The 18971-nt window shown below is 37.2% G+C and overlaps 1 protein-coding gene across 1 annotated transcript in view; it reads right to left on the bottom strand.

The window, feature by feature from the left end:
* The window catches only part of hlk (hulk), a 350573-nt gene extending 332059 nt beyond the window's left edge, over window positions 1-18514 (bottom strand). The window contains exon 1 of the mRNA XM_089239381.1: window positions 18337-18514. Within this exon, the coding sequence (XP_089095507.1) occupies window positions 18337-18409 (73 nt within the window). The 5' untranslated portion in view covers window positions 18410-18514. The remainder of the gene's footprint in view (window positions 1-18336) is intronic.
* Window positions 18515-18971: the final 457 nt, after the last annotated feature.

Raw genomic sequence — 18971 nt, 5'->3', positions numbered from 1 at the left:
TAATACACTATTTAACATAAACAGACTACCAATATACGTATACGAAATTCTGACTATTTAGAACAATGAAAGAACCACATAAGTGAATGATAAATATACAGCATATATACTGTATATACAGGGTGATTATAAAAAAACTATCCCGACATATGGGCCCCTAACTATCATACCATTCACAGAAGCTGAATGAAATTTTGGCATAAGGTATTTTGATGTATGCGCTCAAGAATGATATGGAAAACAACAGTGTCACTCTAACAGTTACGGTTACAGTGAGAAAATTTCGAAAATATCAAATGGCAACACCAAGTTTTTTGTATTGGAATGTGATCTCCATTGTGAATCTCCATTTTCATACGGTATCTTCTTCCCCAGGTAACATTCGCATGCACGGTGTTCTTTTTCTCCCGATAAATTTCAACATTAATACCATTTTATTGGTGGTGGAGCGGCCGTTTCTCTCTCTCTCGAAACGTGCTAGCGCGTTTGCGTTTCATGTTTGACCACATGGGCGTACCCAGCGAGCGGCAGAGGGGGCCAGAAGAAGAATTAAAGTGTAGTAATTGGTACACAGCACAGACGTATCAATTTAGTATCGGTGAGTTGCCCCCCCCCCCCTCTAATTCAGATCCTAGGTACGCCCTTGTTTGACCATGCATTCATTTTGCTGTGTTGTTGTACATCTAATATACATATCCACTTTGTTGTAAGGCTTTTCACCAATTTCCGAACTTTTTTCACTTAATCCTGCACAGAAGAAATGAAAGGAGCCGGAATACTTGTCACATATAATTTTTTCGTCATCACACACTGAATGTTTCCGCTACACGCTAGGTACAAAGGTAAGTCATTTGTAGAATTCATGTTGAATAGAGTTGTGGTCAGAGAGCACCGTGTTTTGAATTAAATTACGTTTTTTAAAACAATAAAATATTTTACTTAAAATGTTCGTGATATAGTAAATAGATGAAAATCAGTACTCAAGAGCTAACTCGTGTTGCTGCAACCTCCACCACCATTGCCACCGAAGGCAATTAGTTGGGAAAAAAGCAGCATTATATATATATAAAAATGGGGGTAAAATGATTAACCCGTATTTAAAGCTTTTTTCACCAACTTTCCGCCATTATTTGAATTCGAATATCTCAGTGAAGATTGCAGTTGGAAACGAGGAAATTTTTTTAGTTGGCATCAAGAGAGACAGGGAAACAACAATCTATTCGGGTTTTGGGGTACACGGGGACGCTATAAAAAGTTAATTTATATATTTTAATAACTATACACAGCCCCTTGCAACATGAATGACATACCTGGGTACTACACGTTATTTGAAAACTTTTTCTAATTGGAAGTATGCCTCTAGGATCAACGGTTCACCAGGAAAATGCCATACGCCCGGTTTTCTATGCACCTTGTGTACAGGGTGATTCAGAAAAGATGAGAAAAACTTTAAGAGTACACATCAATACAAACAATTGTCATCAAAGAATGATGGTCTAATATGAAACGCAAACGCACTGCACGTTTCGAAACTGCTGCTCTGCAAACGTTAAAACGGCATTCCTGTTGAAATTTATCGGGAGAAAGAGAACACCATGCATGCAAATGTAACCTGGGGAAGAAGAAACCGTATGCAAATCTTCATCACAGTGAATAAAATTCGCGGACACCATCCTGTGTGAAGTTGTGCCAGCGTGCAACCATTCTAACAGTTGTAACGTACGGGATAATGGCGCACTTTAGTGATACTGAAAAAGCATACATGCATTTCATTTATGCATTCATTACGCAGACATGAATTTCATTCATGCATGTCTGCTTTTTCAGTATTACTAAAGTGCGCCATTATCCCGTACGTTACAACTGTTAGAACGGTTGCACGCTGGAATAACTTGACAGGGCTGGCGTCCGCGTCTTTTATTCACTGTGACGCAGATTTGCATAAGGTTTCTTCTTCCCCAGGTTGCATTTGCATGCATGGTGTCCTTTTTCTCTCGATAAATTTCTACAATAATGCCGTTTTAAAGTTTGTAGAGCGGCCGTTTCGAAACGCGCAGCGCGTTTGCGTTTCACATTAGACCATGCATTCTTTGATGACAATTGTTTGTATTGGTATGTATTATCACCTCTTAAAGTTTTTCCCATCTTTTCTGAATCACCCTGTATATAGCAGCTGTATTGGATTAGCTCCATGTGACAAGAGAAAAAAAAGTGAAATTTAGAGAAAAAACTATAAAAATAATTATATAAACATATAGTTTTTCTGCCAAATTTTGGGGAGAAAAAATGATTACCGCATCGTGACTGCGGCTTGATGGGTTGCCATAACTAACGTGGACATAATTATCACGAAAAAATACGCCGACTTGATGATGATCCCGAATCATGTCTTTTGTTATCGGACTTTGGAAAGAGATCACCGGCCATTTTGCGAACTGGCCGCAGTTCGGGCTTTTGCAGTAACATATATATAGTTTCCTCAACTTTTTGTGTCCCATCGTCCCCTTCTCCAATTTTTTTTTTTTTTTTTTTTTTTTGCTCTCATCACCTCCCTCAAACTCAAGCCATCCTATATAATCCTATATTAAATATTAAACCTATTGCCCCAGGGGGTGATATTGCCCACTTTGGGAAACACTGATACACGGGGTCCAAAATAAATCTCATATCCACTATCTTTTGCTGCTATTTACTGCTGATACTGGGTTTATGTATGCCTATACTTATGCATGAAGGCCATGGAACTGCTTTTCAGAATAATATTCAGTATACGATGTAAAAATGGGTTGATTGTTTTCTCGTTTAAGCTCACGGACTCCCTAAAATCTTTTCAAGGACATGTGGTTAAAACCCCTGATCTATGATAAAGTGACATTCTCGATCTCTATTAAAGACAATTGCAGCGTTCCAGGTGGTAACAATAAAGAAACCTACAAATATATCTGTTACGAAGCAAGATGGAAAAAATGTCATTACCAAGGAACTGTCATTGAGAAGCCCCGTACTCGGAATTGTTTCCAGGGAGAATTTCAAAGGAAACAATCGGATTTTTTTCATTGATGTACGATTTCCATTTTGTCTTGAACGGGAGTTCGTGGTTTACAATGTATATATAAATATATTGTTCGTATTATAATTAAATAAAAATAATACTATTATTTGACAATGTCAATCCGACGGTACAAGTATTCGGACAAACCAAAAATTCGCATTAACGAATGTATTTAATAGTTGTTAAGCAAAGGACGAACAAAATATTGGTTAAAACACTACCAACGTCTTCAAAAAACTTAACTGTCAAAAGCATAGGCCAGTTGCATAAAATGAACTTGGTGCAATAAAAATTATCAATCGACTCGTGGACTTACCGTTGCCAAGTGAACGGAATTCATCGTGAAAGTACAGGATAAGGTACTTAAAAGTGAGTGAATATGAGCAAAACTGAAACAAACAATTTAAAAACTTCCTAGCAAGATTAAAACCCACTGGATTTTGCTGAAGTAATATAGATTTTTCTCTTTTTCTTCACCCACACACAAGTTTGAAAGTGCCCTGTATTTTACGATTTGTGTGAAGTTTGTTGTTACAAATCAAGTCTATTTCGCGGTGTTTTTTATTTCAATAAACATCAACACATCATAGAACTCGTTATAGCGAGCAAACGTTATGAATAACAAAAATTTTTATTTACCGCATATTTATACTTTGTATTGAAATAACTGAAAATACAAAAAATGAAAACGTAAAATGTTTTCCCGTTTTCTTTTTCCGTAAGACTTTTATGATAATTTTAAATTACAAAATAATATTTAATGAATAAATGTGCATAATTAATGTTTATGACAATTTTCGTTACATAAAACTACCACATTTCAACATCAGCATCTTTTCACCCGTCTATATGTAGCTCGAGCTAAGAAGGGCGCTCATATATTGAAATGTGATAGTTTTGTTATATACGAAAATTGTCATGAACATTAATTATGCACTGTTTGTGTTGCATTTAATGTGTTATGTCGAGTTTTTTGTTTTACTGCACCACCAGAGAGGCGGCGTGGGGGGGGGGGGGACACGCCGACTAAAAATTAGGGAAAAAATATTTTTGGTGAAAATTTAAAATATATATTCAAATTTGTAGTATACATGATCATTATGTATATACTACCAATATCGAAAGAAAATACCCTTCATATCAGTGTTTCCCAAAGTGGGCAATATTGCTCCTTGGTGGGCTATGGAATGCTCCACAAGGACCATAGAAATTACGAGTATAACATAAGATCCTATGGGTTCGCCTGAGTCGGTGGGCGATGAGAGAAAAACATTTATGAAGAAGGGGCGATGGGGAACAAAAAGTTTGGGAAACTATTTACTATATCAGCGGTTCTCAACCGGTGCTCCCCGACTCTCCAGGGCTCCGCGGCCGCTCGAAAACAAAAAAAAACCAGTACAATTAAAGAAAATAATTATAAATATTTTTAAATAGTAAAAATAAATCAGTAACTTTAATCAATAATTGAAAAATGGGCCGACGGGGCTCTGCCATAGAATTTTTTTACTAAAATGGGCTCCGCGAGTCAAAAAGGTTGAGAACCGCTGTACTATATTATCCAATTTCTGTTAATTTAAATGCTTTTTGAGGGATGGTATAGCGCTAAATTTTTCTCGAGTGCCCCCTCCAGAAAATTTTTGTGCACCCTGCAAAGGTCGATCCTGCGTACATACCTGCCAGAGAGGGTGAAATTTGAATTTTTTTTTTAATTTATAAAAAAATGTAGTCATGATGAGTACTTTAGTGCCTTTTTTTGTCAATTGGTTGATTTGTTATCAATTTTTAAAATGCGTTCAGGACTTCTCGTCCACCATGTATTATAACACTGAAAATTTCATATGATATAATAACAGAAAATTTTTCTTTGTAATTATATTATAATGTTGGAGTAATAATGACATAATTACACTCTTAATTATATTGTTATATTAACTTTACATTATTGTATTCTGAATATTATCCTGCATCCCGCAAAAGGGTCCGTAGACTTCATCTCACTGGCGCAGGGGTTCGTAGGATACTAAATGTTAAAAACTGTTGTGTGTGTGTATGAGTGACTATGTGTGCGTGCTTGTGGTATTCAAGGGTGCCTTAACGCATGGTCCGGGTGTTTCAAATGCATAGGGAGCCTCATGATAATGCAGTCTGGTAAGCTACTGTCTTAGGCCGGTAGTACATTATAAAAGTTTAATAAAAGCCCTTTTATAAAACGTTCAAAATGCAACCAATAAGCTTATCGGTTACATTCGAGAGAATGTAGCCAATAGGATTATTGGTAATTTTTTGCAACTTTTGTAAAAGATCCTTTATCAAACTTTTATAGTGTTTTTATAAAACTTGAAAAATACAACCGATAAACTGATCGGTTGCATTTGCTCGAATGTAATTGATCAGCTTATTGGTTGTATTTTTTCAAGTTTTATAAAAGAACATTAATCGCAAACTTTTATAGTGTAATATCGGCCTTAGACGAAAAATGTAGTAAATCCTATGTGTACAATTCCCAACAGTAAGTACGTAAATTGGTAGAAGCAAATACTTTCAGCCAGGTAGACATGAGGGGACAGGCTCTTCAAACGGAGGGGGGAAGCAATTACCCCCCCCCCCCGTATTCGCTTATGCAAATAGAGAGTAGCTTAGAATATCCCTTTGACCGAGCCCATGATGCTCTTAACCCTTCAATTGGCAAGCATTGAAATATCCAGAAGAGACAAATTTCGAGGAGTTACATATTAAGCAAATAAAGTACCCTGAATGCTATTAAATGACAAAAAAATGTATTGTGAATATTTAAAAAGATATGGGATGTTGCACTTCAGGGAATACATTGTATTTATATGATTTACGTAAGTTTCAATAGCATAAAAAAATATCATTTATTGTTTGCCAAAATGTATGTACTTTCCTATCATTGTTGAAGAATGCACAGCAATATATGTCTCCCCACATATGATATTGCCCTCCAAAATGCGAGGGTTAAAAATCGTTCTTGCTTGCCTTATCAAGAAATAGGAGACATGTGCCTTTGAGCCATTCTGCAGGTAATTATAGAAACTTCTTGAATATCTTTATGAACATGAATGAATGACGCCAGAACTTTGCCACTGGACTTATCCCGTTGCCGAGATCTCTTCCAGCCCAGCTTCGTGGCAGAGTCTGGAACACTTTATTTTGTGTCAAAAAAAAAACATACAAACTTTTTTACAACATATTTTCCCCGGACAATTGGGTACTGTCGCGATTAACAAATTTTGTGGTGATTACAGACGAGATGGGATTAGGAGTTGGAGAAGTTTCGGGGTTTAGTTAAGATGAATGTACACACATATTAGGATGGAGGTATGTTTTAAAAGCAATTGAGCGCCCCCCACAATCTTACACTTGCCATATTATATACACAGGATACAAAAAGAAAAAGAAGTGAGAATCTTATTGTGAAATAATATATATATATATATATATCCATCGGGGGGAGCGAGTCATCTCGCTCAACACCTTATTGGTGAGCAAATGGGTCTGATAACTTGCGACTAGAAGCCAGCATCAGTTTTATCGGGTTGAGTTCACTCGCTCCGGCGGATTTAATGAAAATATACCAAATACAAGTATTGTGTGGGGGAATATATACAATTAGGGAGCACCCGTGGCATCTCGCTTAGCACCTTATTCGGTGAGCAACATGAATACGACAATATGAGTACGCACGTGTGTCTCGCCCTAAACCTATTTTGGTGAGCAATGTGGTCTTGGTTTAAATGGGGGATTGTCTGGAGAGAGCCTTAACTAAGGATCAGCTTCGGTCTTGGTGTTTTGGTTGACTCGATCTGGATGGTTATATTTATATTAAGAAAATTAAAAAAAATGAATATATATATATAATATATAAACTACATGTAATGGTTATTATGAAACCATTCGTGTCGTCCCGCCTAGCACCCTAGCTAGAATAGCGGCATGAAGGACACTTGTGGTTATCACATTTACATCATTGTAACGGGAATGTCATAAAAATTCTTGTTCGGGTCCCGTTAGTACATGCTATATCTTGTACATGTAATGGTTATGTATTAGTAGTGGCAGTCAGGTGGATATGATTTTTGTTTTTATCTATTTGTTTTTTCCCCTTATTTTTGTAAAACTTGAAACATTATTTTAGAAATCTGGTGGACAGATTTTTTGTTTTTCATTGCCGTGTATATATCTGACAAGGCTTGTAATCCTTGCTGCTGTGTTTTTGTTTTTGATTATTTGAGTGAACCATTGTTTTCGGAATATTTGTACATGTGTAGATGTTTTGTAAATTTACACTCTGTGGCATAGTGAACTGGAGTACCCACCATACCGCAGGCACATTTGTCTGTTCGGCGACGTTTCCGTTCGTGTAGATATATAGGGAATGGGCCGTGTCCTGTTATGAAGATAGTCACCTCCCTATTCCAGTTTAGTGTGTTGTATGTGACTCGAGGGACAATTTCGTGCACTTTCCTAGCTGTTGTTCCTTGGTCCCAAATTTGCTGCCATTTCTGGAGGGTTGCTTTTTAAGTTGTCGCTTCAGGAGCGTTAGTGTTTCCCACTAACGCTAGTTAGTGTTTTCCCACTAAAGGATTATCAAGTTTATTGTCACAGTTGATTGCAGCTTTGGCTAGAGAGTCTGCTCTCTCGTTTCCAAGATTACCTACATGGGCCTTGGTCCAACCTAGGAAAATTTTTGGGTTATTTAATAGACGCCGCCTCAATACACGTACTATTGTGTTTCTATTTTTTGGATCTAGAAGTGCTTGAAGGGAGGAGCGGCTATCAGTTATTATTAAAACTCGCTCTTCTGCTCCCGTTGCGTATTGTGCAGCTGCTTCTATCGCTAAAAATTCTGCTTGGAAGTTACTATTGTTTTTATCTAGCGCTGCTTGCCACGTTTGCTTTTCTGTATTGTTTGTGTATACACAATAGGCTGCCCCAACGCCTTCATCGGTTTTGGAGCCATGTGTGTATATGTGGGTGTTTGCTAGTTTTATATCGTGGCCGTCAATCGAAATTTGATTAGGGATAGTTGAGCAGGAGGGGTGGTGGTGCCAGCCATGCTCCCGTGCTTCAAAGTTATTGGGGTCAAAGTCCAGAAGTTCTGGTTGAATGTTTTTCCTAAACCTAACTGCGTTTGTGTAGACTGCTTCCATTTGGAGCTTTAGGTGTAGTGGGTAGTTGCCTGTGATCACTTGGAGTCCGAGCGTAGGTGTTGTGTCATAGGCTCCGGTTATTGTTAAAAGAAATTTCCTCTGTGCGCTATCTAAGGCCTTTTGTGTTTTTTTGGTTGGATGCTTATACCAAGCTGAGGCGCCATGGGCCAAGAATCTCTCGACCACCGTCTTGTAGATAGTGTTCCTAATGCTTTGTGAGATGCCCCAGGATTTTCCTGCTATTTTAGTTAGTTTAAAATAGAAGCGAGTCGCTTTTAGTTTGCGTTCATTGATGTGTGATTCCCAGCCAAGGTCTTTTTTGGATGGTTACGCCTAAATATTTGAGATTGTTTACACATTTAATATTTTTACCATTAATTTTGATCCTAGGGGGATATTTATTTTTTGTGAAACAGAGAAATTGTGTTTTTTCTGTTGAGATTTTGAGGTTATGTTCATTAAGCCAATTCGAAAAATCGTTAAGAATTTTAGTTGCCTTTGTCGCTAGCTGTGATACATTTACTGACCCTATCACAAAGGCAAAGTCATCAGCAAAGGCTTGGATATGGGCATCTTCCGGGAGGGGGATTTTTAGGGCTTGATTGGCCACAAGATTCCATAAAGCTGGCCCACTACACGAACCCTGTGGACAGCCAATATCCTGTTTTCTAACCACCAGGCCTTCCGGTGTTGTAATTAAGACATGTCTATGTCTATTTACTAGGAGGTCCGAAAACATTGATTTAATATTGTTAGGGAGGGGAGCTTTGGACAGTTCTTGGTTTATTGAGGAATAGGTCAGGTTGTTAAAAGCTCCTTTAATATCGATACTTATAAAGGCGACGTCCAGTTCTTTGCTCTTGAATTCGTTAATTTTAGTGAGTATTAGGTTGAGGGCATCGTCTATAGAATTACCTGACCTAAAGCCGAATTGAAGGTTAGAGTTATAGTTTTGAGATTCCAGGTGAAAGTTGAGTCTTTGACTCAAAAGTTTTTCAAGACATTTACCTCCTACGGGCAAAAGGGTTATTGGACGATACGAGTCGATTACATCTGGTTTTTTATCTGGTTTTTGAAAGAGTATTACTTGCCCTATCTTAAAGATGTTGGGGAATGTTTTTAGTTCGAGGCATTTGTTGAACAGCGTGAGGAAAAGAGTTGGGTATTGTTTGTGTACATGCTTGATTATCGGGCCGTCAATACTATCAGGACCGGGGGCTTTGTTTGTGGGGATCAGTTTTATAATCCTATCCACTTCGGCCGGACTGAATGGAGGGTCATTGTAGTTCGACTATGTCATGGTGTTCGTGTTCTGTGCGGAGAACGTGTTAGGTGGTGTGGGAAAGAGTTTTTCGAGAATTATATTAGCAAAATCTCTTTGGGTTCCTTGTGCATCTTCTCCAAGAAGTTTGAAAAGCTGGGAGGGGATGGTGCTTTTGGATTTAACTGTTTTATATTGTTTACCATAAGGATTAGAAGCTTCATTACAGAAGTCTCTAAAGGTTTCTCTTTTTGATTTGCGAATTAGTTTATAAAATTTTGCTCTTTCACGTTTAAATATTATATAAAGTCTGGGTTTTTCATCTGGAGAGGCTTTTTGTGTTCTAAGCTGTAGAGCTTTGAGTTTATTTTGCGCGGCATTTACTTGGGGGGTCCACCAGGAGGTTTTGATATTAAGTTTGGAGTTTTCTTTTTGAGAGATTTATGGCAAGCCTGGAAAATTAAGTTTTCCAACGCTTCCGTTTTGGCGTTGAGACCCTCCGAGGTGTGGCAATTATTAATTAAAGTTATTAATTTGGGGGATGTCCCTGAGATGCTTGTTAAGTTTAGAGAGACCAAATTTACTTTTGAATCTTGTGAGTGAGATAGCGTTGTCAGAGATGTTTAGTTCTATCAGAATGTATTTATGAAGGCTGGCTGAGAAGTTTTTTGTTATATTTCTATTTAGACATTGCACTATTTCTGTGTTTGTTGTGAGAGTTAGGTCGGGCCAACCTTTTTTGTCGCCATGGACATATGACGGTGGGTCTGAGTTTGAGTGATGGAGAAAAAGATCATGTCCGCCAATGAATTGCTCTATCTCTTTGCCTCTACCGTTAAACCTCGGATAGTTCCATAGCGGATTTTGCCCGTTTAGATCAGACCCGATCAGTGCTTGTTCCGATTTGATTGCATCGAGGATAATTGCAATTTCAGCGAGTGTTTCCTTCAGATCACCATGGGGAGGGGCGTTGGCTGAAATCAGAGTAAGATGCTTGTTGTCGAAAGAAAGTTTAACGGCGACGGTGTGATTAAGGGTCCCTATTAAAATTGGTTTTATGTTTTGGTTAGGACAGATTATCGCGACTTTATTTTCTTTTGCGAGCCAGACCGACCATGATTTTGGGATATTTGGTATTCTTTTATTGTAGATGTAGGGCTCCTGGATGAGGAATATGTCGATTTGGTATTTATTTGAGATTATTGGAAGTTTATCCATGGCCGCTTTCGTGTAGTCGCAATTAAGTTGGATTAGTTTAATGCTAGATTTATTAATTAATTGTGTAGGAAAGAGGTGGGACATGACATCTGGCATTCTATTTGAGCTCATTTTTAAATTTAGGATTTAGTTTTGTATTAGCTAATTGTACTGAGGGAATTTTTTATAAGAGAATTATTTGTAGTTTATTTTCTTCCTCAGCCGTTCGGTTAAAGCCCTGTAGCAATGATATGTCGGGGATGATGCTCTGTGTCCTGTCGGGTATTTTGTGTTGTGGTCGTCATTGCTCATTAAACAGTTGATGCACCTGATACGATCCTCCGTGCATGTGTATGTATTGTTCCTACCGGAACAGGTGGCACAATACGGTGTTTCTGACTGACACTGGCCTGCGGTGTGTTTGTGGGATTGGCACCTTGTGCAGCGTCGTACTTGAAGGTACTCGCGCACTCGGTAACTTTCCCAGTGTATGAAAAGTGATTTTGCCAGCAGAATGCGTTCTAGTACCCTACCAGGGACTGCCACTACAATGTGTGTTGTGTCTGGTTTGGCCGAGATTCTAGAATCTATGTTGATCCGCCCGGGTGCCTGCGCGATTGTAGATATGACGTCAATAACTTGTTGGTCAGTTGTATTGCTCGGAACGCCATATATGATGAGTTTTGGTTGTGTTGTCATGGGGGTCTTCACCTGCCATACTGAGTTGTGTTGTGTCAGCTTCTTTAGTAATTGCTCGAGCCGGTGCTTGTCTTCCTCAGTGGGTAGGTCTATAGCTATACCACTCACAGAGTAAGAATAACATAGAGAGTGCGCGAGGGGTTACAATGTGAAGCAAAGATCCGGAGTCACGTGACTCCGGTCAAAAGGCTGGTCAGGGAATCTCGCTTTCAATGCTTTCCTTATGGCTATTCGTAGGACGATCTACACGCGCTGTCTTATTTTTGATTAGAATGGCCAACACTTGCGCAGCTTTCGGATGTTCTGAATGGTTTAGGAAAGGGAGACCAGTATCCTTTCACAAGGGAATACTTTTTTGCTCATTCCCCTTCTTATAAATTAAAAATTGGAACATTAAATTGACGATTCAGTGGATTTCTGACGTAGTCTCAGTTTTTAACGATTCCATTTTGGATTTAATTCAATTAAAGTTCCAAGTTTTGGTAAAATTCAAATGTCATGAGCCATTATTAAATGTTTTAATAGAATTTTTGGTAATAAATGATTGAAGTAATGAGTTTTATTAACTTTTAACTGAAATATACGTCTCCGCAAGATTTGGCGAGATTTGGCGAGCTAGTGAGTTTATTCGAGTTTCGCTCAACTTGAAGAAAATATGCTTTTCAGAATGAGGAATTTATGGCAAATATTTTATTTAAATAGAATGTAATGAAAACTCACCCTCTAGACAATGGCAGTTTTGCATAAAAATGTATAACTACCTCTAAAAATTGTATTTTTACCTCTCTTCACGCTTGAGATAAAACTATTACAGAAAAGAAATTTTTTATTGATTAATTTGTGTTTGCGTTGTATGTGTGAAATTGCCCTCAAACAAGAAAAATCAATTAATTAATTGATTAATTAATATTCAGTCAATATCTTTATTAGGACCGTCTGAGTTAAGATCTGACGTCACTATGTGTACCTCAGATGTTAACTTGAAGAAAGAATCATTCTAAAAACTACTTAATGCCTAAAAAAAATGAAGATTCACATATGTATACTTCTGGAGCGAAGAGGTTACACATATGTCACATGTAACATACATTTACGTACTCTAAATTATTACATATATACGTTACACGAAATTTCATTTCTTATAATTTAGAAAAGTACTGACAATGAGGTATTGCAATTTTCTTGAAAAATTCATTTTATTCCTGAAATATTATTATAATATAATATTACATTTTTGTGTGATAAGGTTCTAAAAGGTTTTTCAAGAATGTTGGAAATGAAACTTTTACTTATTATTTAAATATTTCATGACTGAATATGGTACGAGTGTGAATGTGTTACATTACATAACATAATATGATGCATTATAATTATATACTCAAGATAAATGTATGATTAGAGTAATTTTAATGTTCTTGGAAGATAATAATTTTCATGTTTTAATAACCTCTAGTTAAAATAAATTTTCGAAATTAAAAGTGGCAAAGTGAATGAGAAGAGAATATTTGAAAATATAAATGACATAGACTGTATATATAAGAGATAGGTTATATAATAAGATTTAAAAACTCAAAAGTTATTAGGAATTATCCCTTTTGAAAAATAAAAAAAAATCGTTTTTCAATATTTGTTTATATTATATAGAATTGATTTTTTTTTTCGAATCCCTCTTTCCCTAAATATTTTACAAAAGAATGAATGAAATTCATTGAACAAATGAAGGAAAGTTTTCATCAACTCGATTGAGTCAAATTTCGTTACAGCAACATCCTAGCATTAACACGAAATCACTATGTTCTACGAAAACGAGCCAAATGTAATAGCGCAGAACCTGTTCTTCCCCCGACAATACTGCTCATCTTTTCTTCACGTTCGACAAGTTTTATGAATAGCGTGCGCGGTCTATTTATATTTTTAGTCTATGATACCACTCCTGATCGGTCTTACTTTTTGAATGTTGATGTTGTGTGCCGGTAGATCGACTTTAGCTCTCAGTATCTTTATGAACATCTCGCAAGCAAAAATCGAATGTTTAGGAGTTTCTTAGAAGCATGAATGCCGAAACGAACTCAAAATATAAAGTGCGTATACTTGGAAAATATTAGAAAACCATGTTGCTTTTTTGAGAACAACATTGCCAAATTAAGAGTTAAATACGGTTATGGCGGTCTTTGGAATATCCACTTTTTTGGTACCGATTACCCACCTGGAATTTTTACGTCAAGCATCCTCAGATGTGGCAGTTTTCTGAAAGCAATATTTCGCTCCCGGGATCCCTGCACCGACAATACATTCGAAATCAAGCGTGGCCAACCTCTTTATATTCAAGGACCAACATAACGGTCAGCTGCAGCGTCGTGGGCAGCATTACGGGTGTTACTCCGGTGTATAAGCCGCATCAGTAAAATGACCCGAAAAACAACCGATTGGAATAACCTCCCACCCAATATCGTGGATCGTACTACGCGATTTCCGATTTTACATCAACCGTCATCTTTGTCATACTTCACCACCGCATCCTCTTGTACAGACCTCGGCCAAGCAATATTGAATAAATAAATAAATAACTCGTGCTTTTGTATTCACCATGACTAATATGGTGAACACGGGCAATTTAGTCACTAAATTTTCAACCTGGGCATTGTATTCGCTTTCATCTTCAAAAACATATTCATTGTTTATCTGGTTGCGTTTCCAGCGACATGTAATGCATCAAAAATTAGTTTCTTCTGCAAAATATTCCATCCAATCCATTCATAATTCAAATTTTACAAATGAAACATTCTTTTTTTTTTTCTTCTTTTTGCAAAATAGGCAGATTGCCAAACGTGGTGAGACAAAAAATTTAAAAAATGCAAACGACAAATTTTATGAACATGATTGAAATATGATTGAAAAATCACACAAATTGCTCATAAAATTTTTGTGATTTTAAGGCAGTATTCTAAATGCAATATGGTGAGAATGTAGTAAAGTATTTTCGTCACTGAAAATAAATGAATGTGTAAATAATTTTCTGCTGTTGGAACAAATAGATCGAATAATGATCACAAATTTGATTTATCACCTTGTAAATCATTAATTAATTTGATAATTTACTTTTACCCTATCGGGGGTCGCACAAAATTATCTCTCAAGCCGCGGGCCAGCAGTTGCCCCCCCCCCTGCTATAGATAATGAACAAGATGCTTACTAGACATGTCGGAGAAATCTTATAATAAATTTTTTGTCCTTGTTGACCCAACCGGGCTGCGGCACGCCAGCTGGGAATCACTGCTATAAAATGCAGCCATGAGCACGCCATTCAGTGGTTTTTATTTCATTCACATTTTACAATAATTTTCGTTCTTTTTCTTATGTTTTTTTCCAGTTAATTAGGGCATCATACAACGTTAGATTAATAATAACAATCAATAGCTAAATATAAGCACTAAGTAAATGATTACAAATTTTTTTGAAACAATTACAAACATTCTCATTACAAATACTTTCTCAGCCACTTCGTTGGACATTTTGCCTGTTGTGGCGTTGTATTTGTATTTGTATAATGTATATAAAAATACATTCAGGTAATTAAAAAATTATTATTATCAAATTTTATACACACATGAAATATACGTATATACAGTAATACCTCCGACTTATACGCTACCTCGATTTCCGTGATATCGGAGTTACCTCTGATATAATCTTGGAAAAAATTATTCTGCTCTTTAACAATGTGATCTCATCTGGTGCGTGTCCAGCCGTATGGAGCGAAGTGATCGTCGCACCTATTTTTAAGAAAGGGGATAGGGACCTCCCTGCTAATTACAGACCTGTATCACTTCTAAATCTAATGGAACGGATCTTTTCTTCAATTCTTGCCAAGAGATTGGAACAATGGGCTGACCGGCGAGAAATATTACCAGAAAACCAAAATGCTTTCAGGGAAGGAAGGGGATGTGTCTCGACCACATCTTCACCTTAAACACTCTTATACAATTACACACTCGCCTCAAAAAAGGAAAACTATATACATATTTTATTGATCTGTCCCAGGCATTCGATTCTGTAGACCGCTCTCTGCTATGGAGCAGACTCCATGAACTGGGATTAAGTACAAAAATTCTGACAATTTTCCGCAATCTCTTTGGCAATGCCAAAGCCAGGATAAGAACAACAGAAGGACTAACAAATCACATTAGTATAACTAACGGAGTGTTACAGAGAGACCCATGTTCCCCACTTATTTTCGCCTTATTCCTAGCAGACCTGGATGACACTTTCAACTCTGAATTTATTGGTGTTTCCATTGATTACACAAATCAATTACATCGCCTCATTTACGCGGATGATATAGTACTTTTTTCAGAACATCAATATCTCTTCAGAAATAAAATCGATAGACTCGCGACATATTTCGATAAACATAAGCTACTTGTAAATCTCAATAAAACAAAAATTCTGATCTTTGGAAAGGGCGGAAAAATAGCTAGTGGCGATCGCTTCACGTGGAAGGGACAGAATATAGAAATTGTAAACGAATACAACTATCTGGGTACAATTTTTTCCACCACCGGAACATTTCGGAAAAACAGTAAGCGCACTATAGCTAAGGCCAAAATTGCTACCGGAAAAGGTTATCCAAATCTTGATCAAATCCGGCAATGCATCTATACCCACAGCCTTCAAACTCTTTGATTCCATGATGAGCTCCGTCATGACTGACGCCTCTCTAATCTGGGCCCTAGATTACTTTCTAGATATTGAAAAGGCACAGAATAATTTTTTACGCAAACTTTTTGCAACTTCCAGATATTGCCCCGAATACATATTAAGACTAGAATCGGCCAGACGCCCGATATCGATAGCAATCCTTAAACACACCCTGTTTTTTTTGGTATAAGTTACTACTCATGCCCAATAATCGTCTTCCTAAAATCTGTTATAACGCTCTAATTCGACGCCCCCTATAAACAATAGCCGCAATTGGGCCCTTGCAGCATTTTAAAATTTCTCCAAACACTCGGACTTTCATATATTTGGGACCTCCAAATTGCACCAGATTCACTTAAGAAACATTTCTCACTTGTTGTCTCGAGGTATGTAGACATTACTATCTCTCCAAGACGATCTATTTTCAGTTTATCGTTCAACAAATTACGCGTATTACAATCAACTTTTCCGGAATCTCACGATGGAAAACTATCTTTGCTGTAATGCTCTATTTTCATGGCAACGATTGATCTTCCAAATGCTGTCTGGGGGAAAATTCCTGCGCACCTCTAACGGATATGTGATATTTGATCCGGACAAAAACTGCCCTAATTGTAGTAATACATCAAATCAAATTTTAGATTTATTGCATATACTTATGGAATGTCCGTTATTCAGTTTACAACGTGCTTCATATTTAAAAATTCCTGTTTTAAACCCAACACTAACCGACAAAATCTTCTATCCTCTATCACAAAGTTCTCCGAGCTTCAAATCCGAAATCTGTACTTTTTTTGCAATGACATGATCAAATTACTCAACCTTTTAAATTGAACTGTTCTGTATTGCTGATACGATGTTGACCTATGTTTTGTATTCGTGCCAACCATTCGCACGGGTTTGGCCCCGTAAGCGAAATTAAATGATTGATTGATTGATATCGGAGTTACGCGATTTTCTGCGAAGAATGCAAATTTTTGAAATTCAATCATCACGACATTGTTGCTGAGATAGTAGGGACTATTAAGATAACACTGAACAACAAATTTTGACGAAGTTTCTACGTCCGAAAAAAACTACTTATGTAATTTGTTGTGCGGAACACGAATTTATCGATAAAAGGCTTTATTGGCTACGGTTTTCTCTGAAATTTCACATTTGATACACACATAATAATACAATGCATTGAAACACAACATAAGTACGTACAGTACATAGAAAACAAAATAAATATACAGAAAAAACAACACAAATATAGTTGAGTAGTCATAGTGACAGACTGGCATCGCGAGGACCCGGGTTCGAACACCACCGGCGTCACAGTGGTGGTCGGCTGAAGTTGGTTTTCTGTGGTTCCCAACTTCGAGGGACGAAGGCAAGCTGATTCCCCCCCCCCCCCTCGTTAAAAAGTCTCTCCACAGAAAGCAACTGGCCTAAAGCGCAACAAATATTCAAGCATTGCACTTCACTTCTGAAATATAGATGGCAGCACTGAAAAGCAGACATAACACTAGATATGCATTAAGACTATTACAGAGATGCCACTGGACTCTAATTTACCACTGTCCCGCAACCCAGGTTATTTGAAAAATCTGGGTCCCTCTCAAAGTGAAAGTGGGTCCCTCTAAAAAAAAAATTTATCTTGAAAAAAATTATGCCCCCACCCCATAATTCACTGGTATCTCTATGAATTTTCTTCCAGTATGCCCCAGGTTACCTGCTTATATTTCTTTGTTGAGACTGAGCGGTGGGTCATGTTCCGGGTAAGAGAAGAAGGTATCTGCGAATCACAAGTATAATTCATTTCTAAAAACATGTTCTATCCAAAGGTTCATTTACTTTCATTGTCTACTAGTAGGAAAACAAAAAGAAGCTCATTAGCACTGAGAATTTAATGTATGGAATTCCGCACATGTAATAAATCTAAAACAAATATACAGTTGATCTCGCTTATAACGTTTCTCCCATTTAGAATGTATGAACTTATTTTCGTGGTCCTAACAATAAGAGTAATTCTCATTGAAATTTCCCGTTTAAAGTGTTTTCCTATTTATAACGTTTTTTATGACGGTTTTTGAAAAACGTTATAAACAGGATCCACTTTAATTAACAGTTGAAGGCACACATTTATATATTTACTATTAATCAATGTATAAATTCCCTTCTGATTGATTTTACATTTCGTTAAAAATATCTTAGCATTTTCAATATCTTCTGATCAAATTTAAAGCAAATTAGATTCTCTCTCAGACACTTACCTTCTGATACCCTATTCATACTTTGGTTTTCCTGGCAAAATGATTTTATTTTCCTTCCCTGATGGTTCACCATTCTGATCTGTCGCCATTTAACTGTCACATATTTTAACACCTGAATATGGAAGCTATGTCAGAGAGATTTGTGTTGGAGAAACTTAAAGGCCGGTTTACACGCACCGTTTTGTCGTCCGTTTTGGGGAAAAGAGGGAGTGTCTGCGATAAGATGGTGTCGTGTAGACGGAAAAAATCGAAGGTCAAGTGGTTCAAGGTCGCGTCAAAAAATCTGGTGGCCGAGCAATAGTTTCCGTGAAATCCTACGATAAAAGGGTGCGTGTAAACGCGTTTCCGTTTTGTCGTCAGTTTTTCCCTCCTCGTACCCTTTTTTTTTTATCGAATGAATGTTCGTGTACAGTCGATCCCGGTCATAACGTCCCCATTTATAACGTTTTCGCGCTTGATGCAAATAATTTTGGGGGGGGGGGGGGTCTAGGTGATTCTCATTAAGATTTCCAGTTAAAAGCGTTTTCCCGCTTACAACGTTTCCTCATGGCGGTTTTTTGAAACGTTATGAGCGGGATCCCCTGTATTTTATTTTAATTTCCTGAATTTATTTTTCCCAGTCAGATCTATTTATA

Source organism: Pholcus phalangioides, unplaced genomic scaffold, assembly GCF_987345545.1.
Source record: "Pholcus phalangioides strain wild (caught in Gottingen) unplaced genomic scaffold, Ppha-v1.0 ptg000011l_1, whole genome shotgun sequence".
NCBI classification, from domain to species: domain Eukaryota; kingdom Metazoa; phylum Arthropoda; class Arachnida; order Araneae; family Pholcidae; genus Pholcus; species Pholcus phalangioides.
Note: the sequence above shows the minus strand (reverse complement) of the source record. Positions and strands in the feature narration are given on the sequence as shown.